General features: G+C 41.7%; 1 protein-coding gene across 1 annotated transcript; it reads left to right on the top strand.

Moving 5' to 3' along the window:
* The first annotated feature begins 9134 nt into the window (after positions 1–9134).
* Positions 9135–16830, top strand: rab5aa (RAB5A, member RAS oncogene family, a). The gene is made up of 6 exons (XM_030789009.1): positions 9135–9255; positions 11590–11828; positions 11975–12126; positions 12551–12673; positions 13116–13209; positions 14947–16830. Exons 2-6 carry the CDS (start codon positions 11663–11665, stop codon positions 15060–15062), a joined length of 651 nt encoding a protein of 216 aa, XP_030644869.1. The 5' UTR covers positions 9135–9255; positions 11590–11662; the 3' UTR covers positions 15063–16830.
* The last annotated feature ends 548 nt before the right edge of the window (positions 16831–17378 follow it).

Genomic DNA, 17378 nt, shown 5'->3' on the forward strand with positions numbered 1-17378 from the left:
AGAGAGAGAGAGAGAGAGAATTAGAGTAACCCACCCTGTCTGTCAGATCCAGTTATGGAACACTGCTTTGATGTGGCATGTCTTGGTGACAAAAATGCTGGATGTGATGGAGAACATGACCTCTGACCTTCACTATCCACCTACTGTTGACAGTCTAACAATCTACGCAGACAGAGAAGAGAAGGAAAACAAATGGTTGTACAGAAAGTTATTTTGATTTAGCCTTGCTGTTCTTCCTCTGAAAAGTGGGACAGCTGTTTATTTAAACATAGGACAGTGAAGGCAGTGCAGTAAGCTGGGAAACAAGGCAATGTGACATGTTATATATTACAATCCATTTCATGTCTCAGCAGGATATAAGAGATAAGTATTCCACAACAGGCTGAGAGAAAGAGGGGGAGAGAGAGAGAATTCCTTCACTTCAGCATAATGATGTGTCTTGCCCCATACACAGTCCCTGGAAAACTATCTGTTGACTGGGTTTTAGAAATAGAACCATGCCCATGATAGATCACTCAGATCAGTCTCAGGGTCTAGCTACACAACCACAGGTCCTAGGGAATAAAGCACCTGTAAGAGCATATATCATGTTAAACAGTGGAAAAATACCAGCTCTTAAAGACAAATGAGATCATGAGAGATATTAAGACGTCCAAGCTACTTACATGTTAAATCTGCAGGTTCAAAGGTGAAAAAGATTCTTAAAAAGACAAGAATTAAGAAAAAGTTTACTTAAGAAACTTTGGAACAGTGTGGGTTTTTGTCATTTTATGGATGATTCCAGTAGTAATCATTTACTGAGATGCATCATTAATATAAATTACGTATATAATTTGCTATGAGAATAGTTCAGCCTTGGAGCACTTCTCTGTTTGCAGAAATAGTTACTTCAAACTTTGCATAGTGTGTTCTATTATAATGATGAACAGGTAGCTGTAAATCATGGAAATAAGGACATAAACATGGAGCATAGGGTTTCAGAAAATGATGGTCATATTGCTATTCCTCATTTTACTTTCATTTTTAAATTATTTTACTGACATGTACAGAATTTTCCCTGTGGTGAAAGTTTACAGGTTGAAGGCACAAAACATAAGGGATTAATAATAGCACCACACAAAAAATAAAAAAAATGTCACCAATGTCTACACATTTTCCCATTGGTGACATTTTTTTTTTATATTTGTGTGAATTATGACCTCACTGGAAAACCTGGTCCTCCTTCTGCGCTAATCCATAGACTGCAGCTCCTTAACGCCTAGACATTTTGAAAATCCTTAAGCTGTAAGCAGTGTAACTGGCTCATTGCAGAATTGGAGGACAATTTAGGTGTCAATACTTTTGAAAAACTGACCCTTTATTTGATCATTTTCTGTTATGTATTTAAGAAAAACTGGTAATTAACTGTGAAATAATTTGATTAATCCAGCTCAGGCATCAAAGGTACACTTTTTAGGAGATGTTTTATTTGTTGTGTGTTATGCTTGGCACAACCCTGTTACGAATACTCAGGAACCTCAGAAAAGTATATTTTAAATATTGTTTAATAAATCCTTTACCATTAAGTAAAGAAAGTCACATTCGCATTGAATACTCATTTAATTTCAGACAAGACTTAATTTACATTAATTTAAGCAACTTTGATATGATAGGATGATATGGTTACAAGGTTGACCTTAGAGTAACAGGGTTGTGCAAAGCAACAGGGTTGAATGAATATATAACGTTTGATTGTAGATCATGACATAAATGTGACAAATAAATACGCAGGACCACAGGAATGTTGTTTGATAATATTTTATATATCTTTTCGATGATGGATCAACAGGATGAATAGGAATGCAACCCTGTTACTCTACTTACAGTAACAGGGTTGCAAATCAGTGCTAAAGTTAGCTTTTTCTCAGGAATCGATGCTAGCTGTGGAATGTAACGTTACTGTCACGGTCAAGGCATGGTTCGACATAAGCAATGGCCGGATGGCCCGGGCCAGTTAAAAAGCCGTTCGGGCAAGCTGATTGGCCAGTCGTGACAGTTTTTCCGCCAATTACAGTCATGAGTCAGTTCACTTGTGATGCGAAAGCTTACTCTCGGTTCCCTGTCAAGTTTTTTCTTGAGGTAAATATTTTCATCGAAAAAATAAAGTAGAAGTTTCACCTCAGCCAGTAGTCGAAAATAATGTCGAAGGAATCGTATGAGGCTACTAAAAGAAAGACGAGTTTTGTGGTGTTTTGGAAAACACAATACACCTGGGTGAGGGAAGGCGACGATGGTAGTATGTACTGCTCAGTTTGCCTGCAATTCCCGGCCAAGGCCGACCGAGGGGGGAGGGGGCAGGGGGGTCGTTTTTTGAAGGGTACCAATAACTTTAGAAAACAGGCTTTAGACACACACGACATGAGCCATCAACATTTACACTGTGTCCTGGCAAAGCGGATGGCGGACCACCCGTCAGCTGGGCTACTTCACGTCTGGACACAACGGGCAAACCACGACACACTTCAGCGACTGGAGATGTTAGTCAACACCGCTTATCACAGCATAAAGAGTGAACTCCCCTTCACTTCTTACGAGAGAACGGTCGCTCTTTTCAAGACGAACGGAGAAGACGTTGGTTGTCAGTACATCACTGATGTAGCATGTCGAAGGCAAGCTAGTGTGTTACTGTAACTTTGCTCATATATGACAGTAGACACAAAACGCGACTGCTTGAGTGTCATGACTGAGTTTGAGTGTCATGTCATGTCATGTCAGGCAGTCAATCAGCTGGAAACCCAGCCACGTTATGTAGCCAAGCTATGCTACATGTGACTAGTAAGGGATAATGTACAGTGAGCTGGATGATTCAAGAACCCTCCGATTCGCGTCGGGGTCCTGCGTCACCCTGTCGGAATTTATTTCGCAATAATGACCGGGTTGCTGTATGTAGTGGTAAAAACAGGTTAAGTTTTGTTCCTTTTGTTTCCCATTACACTTTCTCACTTTTATCCACTTCATTGGGAATCGGGTGCAATTGTCTGACGCGTGTAATGAGAATAAAAATACGTTATTGTTGTTCCTCTTGTTGAATTTATCTGAAAAATAGAATGAACATAAAATTGCAAAAATAAACTTAAAGTCCATCCAAAAGTTTCACAGATTCCACTTGGTTTTGCAAACACGATCAAAGACCGTTTTCGCTCGCACTCGTGTATTCCGCCCGGCCCGCGTCACTGCACCATCTTAAATAAATTTTTTTCCCGCTTCTCCTACAGGGGAAACCACTAATGAAATAATAAAAGTACACTAAACAATATACAATAAAGCAAGATAAATTCCATTATAATTTCAGCTTAAATGTAGAAAAGAATAAATAAATTTCATAATATTCATAGGGGTTCTTTATTATAAATCAAGTTAAAGTAATGGCTTCTACACTGTATATTATCCCGCTTATTACACGGCTACCTAAATAAAACATGAATAATTTGGCACAAAACATTGATTTCAAAGGATTTTATTGACCTAAAAATTATTTTATTTCTTCCGCTAAAAAAATAGTTCCATAGCAACGCTTTGTTATACATGGCAGCGGTCAGCTGTACAGAAATAACACACCGTACAATGCTGTAATTGACCAGTCAGAATCGAGTATTCAACAAAGCCATGTAATAATCTGCTTTACACCCAGGTACACTAGTTGACTAATTTACGAGACTGTTTTAAGTTCAGTGTCTGTTGCATTGCGAAAACAAAAAATATGAAAGTACTTCCAAGACCGTACTCCCCATATCCACTGGTGCCTTATGGCGCTTGCCTGCAAACTGCAAAAGATGAGAGCCGTATTTGTAAGTGAGCTGTCGTGGTCATGCTCTATACTCGGCATTACTGCTGGATTGCGAATATACTGCATTGCCATAGCGATGGTAGTCGTTTACTCCAAATCAGCTTTGGCTCTTTCCCTCTTGGCTCTGTTTACCCATGTGCGTGTTAATGTTGCCAACTGTGCCCGTCACATACTGCCCTAGGGGGAATCTGGTAGCCTAGTCCCTCTGTTCCGTTTTCAAAATAGTAATGAACACTGAGGTATGAGTGAATAAGTTAAAAACATTAAATGCACCCAGATTGTTGTTGTCCTTTGTTTGTTTTCAGGTTTGAGGATGTCATATTTAATGAGCTGTGGGAGGTTGTGCAGCAGATCAAAGCAGCCATTTTTTTCAGTGTTCTGTCAGACTCTTCAACTGATGTGAATGGCAGGTACCTGGAAGGGGTTTTTGTCAGGATCTTGAGCTGTGGACATGTTTATTGGTGTAGAGGAGCTCCTGCACACCACAGCACCTGGGCATTATGCTGCAGTGAGTGCTGGTAAGCCTGGGCATTATGCTGCAGTGAGTGCTGGTAAGCCTGGGCATTATGCTGCAGTGAGTGCTGGTAAGCCTGGGCATTATGCTGCAGTGAGTGCTGGTAAGCCTGGGCATTATGCTGCAGTGAGTGCTGGTAAGCCTGGGCATTATGCTGCAGTGAGTGCTGGTAAGCCTGGGCATTATGCTGCAGTGAGTGCTGGTAAGCCTGGGCATTATGCTGCAGTGAGTGCTGGTAAGCCTGGGCATTATGCTGCAGTGAGTGCTGGTAAGCCTGGGCATTATGCTGCAGTGAGTGCTGGTAAGCCTGGGCATTATGCTGCAGTGAGTGCTGGTAAGCCTGGGCATTATGCTGCAGTGAGTGCTGGTAAGCCTGGGCATTATGCTGCAGTGAGTGCTGGTAAGCCTGGCTATTAAATCTGTTGTTTGTGTTGCTGGGTTTTCACTTGTTGAATACAACAGTAAACAAAAGGGAAGAGGCAGACCTATCCCAGTGGAAGGAGAAGGTGGTGGGCCTGGGTACAGATGGAGCTGCTGTGATGGTGGGGAGGCTTGGGGGTATCACCACACTCCTTTGTGCCGAAGTTCCCCACCTGATAAACATCCGGTGCCTGGGCCGTGACCTGGAATTGGCTGTCATGGATGCGATGAAAGACCACAAAAGAATGAGAAAGGCAAGTAACGGGGGGCTGTTTGTGTAAATAAATAATAAAAAAAAGAATTCATAAAAGTGAATATGTTTTGGTAAGTATTAAATTATATTAAATTGTATAATTCTCCTAATCCTATATAATTCTAATGCAGGTGATGGATGCTCTGAAGGGGCTGTATAAACAGTACCATCACTCTCCGAAAGCATGGAGAGAGCTGAAAGACCTGGCGGGTGTGCTCAATCAAAAGGTCTGGAAGCCGACCAACCTGGGGGGCAAGGTGGCTCCTGCACATGGAAAGGGCACTCAGGGTCATGATGAGAAACTCTCCTGTGTTGCTTGCCCAGATGAAAAACGGTGGAAACAAGGCTAATAATCAGTTCCTATTTCCTAGGTAATCATACTTATAATCAGTCTCTTACTAATGTCAACATTACTTCTTATGTGGCCTTCAGGTGTTGAAGGACTTTCAACACTTGCTCTTTATTGTGCTGGTCCAAGATGTCATGGAAGTCTTGAGCTGGTAAGTTTCTATTAAATGTATCTGTCTGTTGCTAAATAGGTTTTGGTAACAGGGTTGCACGCATGCTGTTGGACACAACTTCAGTGCATAATTGCTGTTACTTAAAATATGTTGATTATTAAACAAATTGCTTTAACAATTACAAGAGACGTATATTATTGAAATTATACAAAAAAATAGATCTAAAACTTATTTTAACTGTTATATTTGATATGCAAGTTGGTCATCATGAAGGTGGAACAAGAGAAAAATGCCATTTTGGGGGGGGTGCTCGGTGGAACAAGAGAAAAATGCCATTTTGGGGGGGGTGCTCGGTGGGACAAGAGAAAAATGCCATTTTGGGGGGGGTGCTCGGTGGAACAAGAGAAAAATGCCATTTTGGGGGGGGGTGCTCGGTGGAACAAGAGAAAAATGCCATTTTGGGGGGGTGCTCGGTGGAACAAGAGAAAAATGCCATTTTGGGGGGGGTGCTCGGTGGAACAAGAGAAAAATGCCATTTTGGGGGGGGTGCTCGGTGGAACAAGAGAAAAATGCCATTTTGGGGGGGGTGCTTCAAGAGCTGTTGGGTCTTTTAAATTTTGGAGCCACTTTTTTCTACAACTATACACATTTTGTCTCAGGTCAAGTATGATTTACACAACAAGTGCATGTTTTAGTATTTTGTACATGGAGTACTGCATGTGCATGGTAGGACAGAAAATGTCCTCAAATTCTGGAAATGTCCCAACTTAAGCATAATTCAGCCTGGGTTTGATCAGCTGAGTGATTGAGTCGTATCAGAACCGTCTACAGGAATCTGCTCTATAAAAAGCGGCCACTAGTGGTGAGCAAAGCGAGGTCTCTTGAAACACTGAAGCGTTCGCAGCAATTGTGCCGGAAATTTCGAAATGGTTTCGAAACAATCCGAAACTCGTCTCCACGGTGACACCTACTGGCCACTTTTGCAATCATCATATCTTGATAATGCTGTTCTACGAAACGACGATTCAGACAAGCGTTGACAAATCTTAAACTTCTTATTATTCTGGTGGGTTGTGCCAGGCTATCAATACATATGATCAATACATATTTCAGAGAAATCACCATTCAACAAAAGCTTTCAGATTGTCAGAGACAGTATATTGGGACTGTAATGAACAGTGTTTCAATAAATTTTTCTTTTTTTCTGTTGTGTTGTGTTTATTAACATCTGTGCGGCTGTTTCAATTGCTTGGTATTTCAATTTCATGTGTAAGACATGACATTTAGGAAGATAATCTATTGACAAAAGGCTACTATGTTTATTGGGATGAATAACCACATGGGTTTGTGGGTTTGAGTGTACTTTACAGCCTATGAAGTGTAGCCCCCCTTAATGTCCTTTCTTTGTGGAACATCATGTAGTCGCGGCTGGTGAGCGGGGAACAGTGGAAACCCAAACCTCACCTTTAAATCTAGCATTCATTTCCACCTGTTCCCGTAAATCCACCTGGATTAAGCATAAAACAAACAATTCGCACAAAAAACACCAGTCGAGTAAATAGAGTACATGATTACCAGTGTCATTTCGTGATAGTATTATTTCTCTTTACTTAGCTGTGTAGCATTTGTTGTACCTACATGTTTTTGTAATTTATGGATAACTGAACTTTTCTCTCTCTGCCCGACGTCAGAAAATATTAAAATCAAATGCGCTCGTGTGATTTGCAAGATTCTGGTGCCTCAGTGTGTTTTACAGTGGTGCTTTCTTGTGTTACGAAATTCAGAATTAAAAAACGGAAGTAAAGTTATTGAAATCGATCTCAATTTCTGACAAACTGTTAGGTTAGAACTAACAGGATCTGTTATCTGTATCAGCGTTGAGTGCAATGCACAATAAAGTTTAGCACTCAGGCCTCAACTACTTTGCAAAAAACCGGTAAGTCTATCACAAAATGACACTGATAATCATTTACTCTGTTTACGCGATTGGTGTTGATTATTCTGCGAGTCATTCGTTTTATTGTTGATCAAGGCGGATTAACTGGAACCGATGGAAATTAATGATAGATAGAAAGGTGAGGTTTGGGCTTCCTCTGTTTGCAGCTCAACAGCCGCCACGTTTGAGTGAATGTAGCTAATTAATTATCCTCATGGAAAATGAAGATCAATAAGGTAAAAGGTCCTGACGCTGTCAATCAAACATAGGCGCGGCAGGGGTGAAACACACGGAAACTTCACTTAGCCCTCGTCACGTGACATGAGCGTTTTGATCCACATTTCGGAGCAGTGTTTCGAAAAGTTTGCCCGCCGAAAGCTTGATACAGCTTCGAAACGTCTGTATCGAGCGTACCATCCCTAGCGGCAGTTGACAGGTGTGGAGAAAAACAGCAGAGATCATCTATGACCATCTGGGAGTTTGCTTCAGGTGACATTGCGAGAGCTGTGCTGGGGACCATTTAGGCTAAGGAGAGAAATCTTGTTTTGTTTTAGATCAGTTCTCCTTGCCAAACCACTTCACATCTTTTTTTTCAGTTCATACTGTTGGGGCTTGTCTGTTGTATTTGTTTGATAACTGTCACTGCATTTGCAGAAGGCTGTTAAATTGAACACACTGAGTTATTCACTGTCTCAGTAGACATATGGTCCTGACTCGTCCTATCCAAACAACATAATCACTCCTCTAATTTAATGAAAGCTTGACCTTATATATGTGAGGGTTTGCCCCACTGTGACACTACAGATCAGAGCTCAGTGAATGAAAGCTATCCTAAGGTAACCCTATATACATACACCATTGGCTGTGAAATGTTGCTAAATCATCTTTAAGACAATGCAGTTAGGGTCAGCCTGTACAATGGCATCATTAATAAGAGGGGACATAAGAACCCACCCAAACCACCCTTGGGATTACCATTACTGCAACTGGAGCTTCCAGGGCGATCACTCCTACCACTGGGACTACTATTATTGACGTAATAAGAGTAGGAATAAGAATAAGACTAAGAATAAGTAATGTTACGAGGAATAAGGAGAAAATTGGTAAGTGTTTATTAAAGTGAAGTCCGCTGGACAGGTATTATTATGGCCCACATGTCTGAAAATGACTCCAGCGATTCTCTAATTATAGAGAGGTCTAATTCATGCTAATAGTCGCACAGTGTTTGTTCGCCCCCTGTCGTTACATGATACAAGTAGAGTTGCACAGCAAGGCACATCTTGAGGGCGGCGTATGGAGGGAGGTCCTCACCATCTACACCTGAATCTTTGCCACTATGAGATGAGCTGCGAGAAGTTATCATCATAGTCTTTCGTAGAGTTTTTAGATCTGCGCTATGTACGGGCTGTGAGATCTTGGTGGTATTTAAAAGTGTGTTTAAAATTGTAAAATTCAGTCGGCGAGAGACAATAATCGTCTTATACTATTTGAATCGAGGGAACCCAACGGTGGAAAGGATCGTGATCACATCCACCCTGCGAGGCCGCAAGGTAAAGGCAAAAAGATCGGATACAACACACTCCTGACTGATAACGCTCTTCCCTTTCTCTTGAACAGGAAGTCCGTCCCTGCAGGGCAGAAGTGTTGCTCGACGTGGCATGAGGGGCGGAAATACTTGTTTGTGTTTTGGTTCTAAAGGGGAAGTTGCGAGAGAAAAGAAAGGAGGAGACGTGATCGGAGTTAAAATTTCATTTTAACTACCACAAACGTTAAGGAAACATAATTGCTATTTCTCATACATCTGTTCTGGAAAGTGGTGTATAGGAATTCTCGGCTGGCATTTAGGTAAAAAACATGATGTGGTTTTGTTTACAGGTTTGCAGATTGTTCCATGGTTTAATAAGCGTAACAAAGCTTGCTAGTCGGGCAGGCTACCATCATAAACAGTGTCACGGGCCTGTATACTAATTTGGAGGTGTAGTACCTTTATTTGTTTGTTCATTTATTTGAATCAAAAGGTTCTCGCTGTTGGTCTAGCTAGTGTTGTTCGCAACTTGTTCCATGTTTACAATCTTGTAATAACTAGTTAAATGTGACGAGCCAATGGATGTGACTTATTGCTAGCAGTACCGCCAGCTAGCCAGGATAGGTGTTTTATCATTCTGACTTGTTCGTGGCGACCATCACAAGCATTAGGTTAAGCAGGCAACTAACGGGAGATTATAGATATGGTTAGGGAGCGTCTTGCCATTGCAGTATTTCCTCCCTCCAAGAGCAAAATGAGACGCTGATGGCAGAGAGACTTGGCCAAATATGGCGGCCTACTTGAGCAAGAATTTCAGAAAAACGCTGGTCAGGAATTGTGGAATTTCTTTTGTGGAAAGTCGTGTGAGAAGTTGTCAGGCACATATGAGAAGGATTTGTCAGGCAGAGTGGAATGAGTTAGCATGAGTAGCTTTTCATTACTTCAGAGTATTGGTAATTTCATTATTGTAAGTTCTCATCTAACAGTTCAGTTTGAAAATTTTCTCGTGTAAACTTCGGCAAGCAACTTTGTCAACCTGCGCCTGTCTTTTTACCTTGCGCATCTCTAAACTTTACCACATACGGCAGCATGGCATTTCAGCCATTTTCTCTGGCATTTTGGCACTGTGAGTGGTAAAACGTTTTCGGTCGCCTAAACCGAATTTACTAGCTCGTGTTGAGTCAATTTCAATTTTGTTTCATATTAGCTCATTTTGCACTACTGAAATACTGCTACAACCAAGCCCAAGTAGGCTGTGGTTGTGAAAAGGGTAATCCGTCATATGGTATATAAGCAGTTGCATACTGTTCCTTAATGTGAATTAGATTTAAGCCAACATCTCTTCTTCACCACAAGCAAATGTATGTGCCTGTTACTTGATAACCTACCAACTTCCTAGCAAGGTCATTATCTTTTAGGTTTTTTTTAAAAATTTTAATTAGCATTATAAAGGAGATAATCAGGAGTCAAAGAAATTGGTGCTGACGTCATGGGAATTCCTAAGAGGCAACTGCCAATCGTGTGTTGGGTTCGAAGTTGTATTACGACTCTGCGTTATGTAGAGCTGGGGTAGTCGTTGATTCTTTTGAAAACGTCGCTGCTCGATTTCTAGGCATTAATGCTGGTGCCTGACACGTTTACCAACGCTATATACCATGACAGGATTCATACTCTTTCACCTATCAGGTAGTCAGTGAAGTGCCACATACACATTTCTAATGCTTTGATGTCTAGTGACCACCGTTAGCCAATGCAGTTTCTGTACACTGTGTACTGACCATAGAAGTCTGCGGTCCATTTCTTTTACTAGCGGTTACAAGCCTGGAGTGGAGAGTGTCTAAACAAGCATGGTTATTTTGACAACCAACAGTGCACCTGCAAAGGAATCTGCCCCACATTGGGTTACCATGGCAACTGTGTTACTTTTTTTTTTTTTAACCCCAGAGGACAGTTTCCATTTTGTACTGGATGTAATTTTAAAGATTAATTTTTTCACCCTTACCTATTCTTTTTCTTGCTCTTAATGTTACTATTGTTAACAACTTAAAAAACACAAAACGTATCACATATTGAAACATTCAGAGTCATGAATTTGAGCAATGTTTCTGTTATATCAAGTGATATCTTAATCAGTGTGACTGTACTTTCGTAGTCACAGCTGGGAGCTGTAAGACAGAGTTTTTGTAACTGGATGTAAGCCCTATCTGGGCAGAGAGAGTTAAGCATCTGTGGATCTAGTGCTGCTTGTGATCAGTACCTGAAAATTAACTCCAGGGACTCTGCCTTGGAGCATAACTGTACATCAGCGAATGAAGTAATTACATATACTTATTAATGACTTAGAATCTGACAGAGTGGGTATGTAGATCAAGGACTTCATGACGTCTTGATCATTGTCTTCAAAAGGGAGGAAGTCATTTGAGGAAGTGACATTGCGGTTTCTTTAATTTATTGTTTTTCCCCCCATCATCTGTCAAAATCATTATACCTTTCCAAATCCAAAAGTAAGTAAACAGTAATTTATTCTGAGTGGAGGAGAGTTGAGGAGGGGTAGAGAGCGGTGATAATTGCCTTGTTCTGATTGGAGCAGAGTTAAGGCAGGTTCATGGCCCAGGTCAGCTCATCTTGTTTTGTTCTCTGTCACCCCCTGGCAGCACTCCCCTCCTCAGCAGAACAGCGTGTGTGAGAGAGAGTTGCAGGAAGGAGACGGGGTGACTTTTGGAGGTCATGGCCAATCGGGGAGGAGCAACACGCCCCAATGGGCCCAACGCTGGCAATAAGATCTGCCAGTTTAAACTGGTCTTACTGGGCGAGTCAGCTGTGGGCAAGTCCAGCCTTGTGCTGCGCTTTGTCAAAGGACAGTTTCACGAGTTCCAGGAGAGCACAATAGGAGGTGTGCGTGTGTGTGCGTGTGTGTGCGTGTGTGTGCGTGTGTGTAAGCATACATGCATATATTTACATGTGTGTTTGGCAAGAGTGTGTCTTTATTCTGTCTGGGCTGTGTCTATGAGTAGTGTTGTGTGTTTTGTCTGGCTGCAGCGGCCTTTCTGACACAGACGGTGTGTTTGGATGACACGACGGTAAAGTTTGAGATTTGGGACACGGCTGGGCAGGAGCGCTATCACAGCCTCGCCCCCATGTACTACAGAGGAGCTCAGGCCGCCATCGTCGTCTATGACATCACCAATGAGGTGAGACTCACCGACTGCTGCATGGTGCAGGGTTAGGATTCATAACACGAAGTGACTTTTAACATTTACAGGACTGAATATTGAATTCTATTATCACGGCCTGGTCATTTAAGAATGTGGCTAATACAAAAGATTTGTCTGTTGTTGAGAGTTGGTTTACGTTAAGACAGACATAAAATGCTTCTTTAAAAATCCAGTAATCTTCAGTCTTGTTCTCACTGGACCCTGTATGTAAGGGTTGGCATGTGTTGGCAGGTGATACATTTTATGTGAATAGTTCAACTTGCAGCCTTTGGCATAATGACCCCTTTAAATTACCTGACCACTACAATCTACAAATGTGAATTTGAACAAATATTGTTTTCATTCATTCTTTTCTTACTCCCTTTTTTTCTTTTGTTTCCCTTTTGTTTTGCTTCCCCAGGAGTCTTTTGCGCGAGCGAAGAACTGGGTTAAAGAGCTACAGAGACAGGCCAGTCCCAATATCGTCATTGCCTTGTCTGGGAATAAGGCTGACTTGGCCAACAAGAGGGCTGTGGAATTTCAGGTGCCTAGAAGTTTGGAAGAGCATGGATATCTGTCATTTGAGATTACTGTGTGAGATTACAATTGTCACTGCTGAATGACTTGAGAGAGCATTAATAAGTTTTTGTCTTTTTGATGTAAGTGGAGAAGTTATACACAAATTCATAATTGTGGAATCTCAAGTCTGCCATCACATTACACACTCCTCTCTTATTTATTCTCTCTCTCTCACACACACACACACACACACACACACACACACATACACACACACATAGACACACAAGCACACACACATACATACACACACACACACACACACACACACACACACACACACACACACACACACACACACACACACACTCCGCTCTCCTCTCTCTGTCCCTCTGTCTTATTCATTCACTCTTATGCCCACACACCCCTGGCTTATTGTCTTATCCCTCCTGACCTCTGTATTGTAGGATGCCCAGTCTTATGCAGATGACAACAGTTTGCTCTTTATGGAGACGTCAGCTAAGACTTCCATGAATGTGAATGAGATCTTCATGGCAATTGGTATCTCTGTCTTTTTAAAGCTATTTCTTCCATGTTGTGCATGAATATCATAAAATACTGATTTCATGTGAAAGTGAGGCTAAAGTGTTTCAGACAAACGTACAACTACTGTTGGCCGTGTGAGGGACTGGAATTAACCTTAAAAATTTAGGGAGAACGAAGACATGTGCCTTCATTTTCTGAGCAAAGTGCAAGAGTCTGGTGGTCAGAGAGAGTAGAGGGTTAAGATTAGACTGTGAGCATGTCCAGGAGACTCAGGACTGTTGAGACACCGCAGCTCTGGCTGAGTGGAGAGTTAATGAGACCAGTGTAGGGGTGGGTGAGTGGCCCGTAGAGTAGAGAGCTGATCTTACCAATGTAGAGTGGACAGCTGATCTTACCAATGTAGAGTAGAGAGCTGATCTTACCAATGTAGAGTGGACAGCTGATCTTACCAATGCAGAGTGGACAGCTGATCTTACCAATGCAGAGTGGACAGCTGATCTTACCAATGCAGAGTGGACAGCTGATTTTACCAATGTAGAGTGGACAGCTGATCTTACCAATGCAGAGTGGACAGCTGATCTTACCAATGCAGAGTGGACAGCTGATCTTACCAATGTAGAGTGGACAGCTGATCTTACCAATGCAGAGTGGAGAGCTGATCTTACCAATGTAGAGTGGAGAGCTGATCTTACCAATGCAGAGTGGACAGCTGATCTTACCAATGTAGAGTAGAGAGCTGATCTTACCAATGCAGAGTGGACAGCTGATCTTACCAATGCAGAGTGGAGAGCTGATCTTACCAATGTAGAGTGGACAGCTGATCTTACCAATGTAGAGTGGACAGCTGATCTTACCAATGTAGAGTGGACAGCTGATCTTACCAATGTAGAGTGGACAGCTGATCTTACCAATGTAGAGTAGAGGGCTGATCTTACCAATGCAGAGTGGACAGCTGATCTTACCAATGTAGAGTGGACAGCTGATCTTACCAATGTAGAGTGGACAGCTGATCTTACCAATGTAGAGTAGAGAGCTGATCTTACCAATGTAGAGTGGACAGCTGATCTTACCAATGTAGAGTGGACAGCTGATCTTACCAATGTAGAGTAGAGAGCTGATCTTACCAATGCAGAGTGGACAGCTGATCTTACCAATGTAGAGTGGACAGCTGATCTTACCAATGTAGAGTGGACAGCTGATCTTACCAATGTAGAGTAGAGAGCTGATCTTACCAATGTAGAGTGGACAGCTGATCTTACCAATGTAGAGTAGAGAGCTGATCTTACCAATGTAGAGTGGACAGCTGATCTTACCAATGTAGAGTGGACAGCTGATCTTACCAATGTAGAGTGGACAGCTGATCTTACCAATGTAGAGAGGACAGCTGATCTTACCAATGTAGAGTGGACAGCTGATCTTACCAATGTAGAGTAGAGAGCTGATCTTACCAATGTAGAGTGGACAGCTGATCTTACCAATGTAGAGTGGACAGCTGATCTTACCAATGTAGAGTAGAGAGCTGATCTTACCAATGTAGAGTGGACAGCTGATGTGACTGCCAGCACAGCAGTCTCTGACCAGATAGCAGCTTTGAAGCCAGATGCCATATTTCAAACTGTTAAAGCCAGATACACTCTTCAAGGGCATGTGATTGATGCTTGCATAGTATCCTGTACATACTGTTCAAAAGTGCCTTGCTGAATAGTCCTCGATTTTGTATTTGACTGTTAATTTTTGTTTTCTCTTTCACAGCAAAAAGATTGCCCAAGAATGAGCCACAGGCTGCCGGAGCAAACAGTGGGCGGAGTCGGGGTGTGGACCTGACAGAGACTGCCCCGCCCACCAAGGCACCTTGCTGCAGCAACTAATGCTACTAACATAAACAGTCCTGTCCCCAAACGCAATCATGGCAGTAGCTTATGAGATGCCCTTCCCTAAAGGCCGTTCCAGAATGTTCTGATCTACATTGACAAAAGCTATTCACCCTCCCCTCTTTTGCGTTTTGTATTTTCAGTGTTAACACTGGTATCCTCCCCTCTTTTCTAATGGTTATTCTGTTCCTTCTTTCTAAACTCTGTGGTCCTGTGGAACATCTTATCTTTTGTCCTTTGGCCGCACACACCCAATGTGAAACCGTCACCTCATGCTAGAGCTGACACTCTGGCGTGGAATTATGTAACTGATCCTAGCCGAAGACTCTTTAGCCTTGTTTCTCAATCAAATTCACATGATCTTCTCTGTTTTGGGTTCTGCCTTTTTTCATTTTTGTCTTTTTTATGATTTCATTTTACTGAGATGTGCTTTACAGAATTATGGATGCATGTATCACTACAAAGCCTAAAGATGAACCTTATCCAGTGGCATAGATACAGTAGTATGAGTGGAGGTGACGCTCAGCCTCGTCTGTTCCCTCGGCCTGTGTCACTGGAGCCACATCTGCCTTTGGGTCTCATATGGCAGTGTGTGGTGGCTAACTGCTCACGCCCTCTGTTTTTATTTGAACTCTACAGCTCAATGGAAATGACATTGACACCTTATGCTTACGTATACATATATATGCACACAAAAATGCTTTTTTTCCCCTCTCTGTCTCTCATATACAACCGCGACTCAGAGCTCTTACTGTTTTCTCACTAGAATTCCAGAGCCTTAAGCCTTCTACTGCTTCCTCAGCATAGCACTATTGACTCTTTCTGTGTGTGTGTGCGTGTGCGCGTGTATATGCGTGTGTGCCTCTGCATGTGCGAGTGAGTGTGTTTGGGGGGGGGTTTTAGTAATTGCGTGTGCATGAGAGTGTGAAAACCTTGTTTTTTTTCTGTCACACACACCGATACCTTTTCTTTTTCCCCATACTCGCCATCTCTTGCACTCTATCTCTCTCTCTCTCTCTCTCTCTCTCTGTCACTCACTCACACACACACGCACGCACGCAGAGTTCTGGTTTTAATTCATTCAGGTGTTTCTGTCCCCATGCCTGACGCACTAATTTTGATCATGGATATATCTCTTCTCCATACAGCCAGTGTGGTATAAATATATAAATATAAATATATAAATATATATAAATAATTTACTGTAAATAGGGTGTTGTAATGTTGTCTACTTGTCTGTGTACTATTGCAGGTCTAATGCTTGATAGAGACTTGTCTAGATTAAAAGAGAAATTGTACAGTAAACCAGAGGTGACCTCCTTAGGGACGCAGAAATCTGTTATGTTACCCTTCCTTTTTTTCACAAATGGTTGAATTATAATCAGTGGTGGTCTGTATACAGTAAATGTATGTAGAATATTGTTAACAAACAGACTTGCATTTCTCAGTGGTCTCTCTTGAACTTTCTCCTGTGAGCACTTGTTATGTTTACATTGTGGTTTATGCCAGTGATTTTGCCTTGTGTAGTGCTGATTTTACTCAGTAATAATACCAGCCTCAAACTAACTCAATGTACATTACATCAAGCATTAGAAAACATACAAGCAACTTTGTATTTGTCCTGGCCATGGAATATTGGATTTTTGGGGGTGGGGGTATGAATAGAGGCAAGAGCAGACAAGAAACCCTTCAGCCACTGTACTTTTTGTTAAGGATATTTCATGCAGTTAATTAACATAAATGCAAGCTTTCAAAAATACTTTTTACCTGCTAAATAAAAATATTTAGTCATTAAGTATGTACATTCTGTTCAGGGTTCCCATTTTCCAGAGTACCACATGGAAGATAAAAAGAAATTCTCAGTTTCACCTTATTTTTTGAAGTAATTTTGGGCACAATTCATGGCGAATATGAAGATTGGGAGGAGGGGCTTTCTGTGTAACTCTCAGGATAGTTTCTAATTTTCTGCCTGATTTCTTCTTCTTCCACTTTTTAATCCCTTCACTTAAAGTTTAGTCGCAGTGAGGAGTCTGTCCTGCATCTGGCGGTAAACCAGATGCCACTGATTGGCCAGAGATCACAACAGAGCACACGCCATGGAATTACTTAACTACTAGTTAGGGTCCTATCTGATCAAATAGGATTAAACGGCTCAGATGTAAATAATGGTTCCACATGTATTTAAAATGATTCATCTCTTTATACAGCTGGCCTGGTCATGGTGTGGTGTTGATGTAATCCTTACAACAAGCAGATTATATCACCTAACAGTACAAAGGAGTATGTGAATGTTTTCATAAAATGTCTCCTAGA

This window comes from Chanos chanos, chromosome 12 (genome assembly GCF_902362185.1).
Source record: "Chanos chanos chromosome 12, fChaCha1.1, whole genome shotgun sequence".
Lineage (NCBI taxonomy): Eukaryota > Metazoa > Chordata > Actinopteri > Gonorynchiformes > Chanidae > Chanos > Chanos chanos.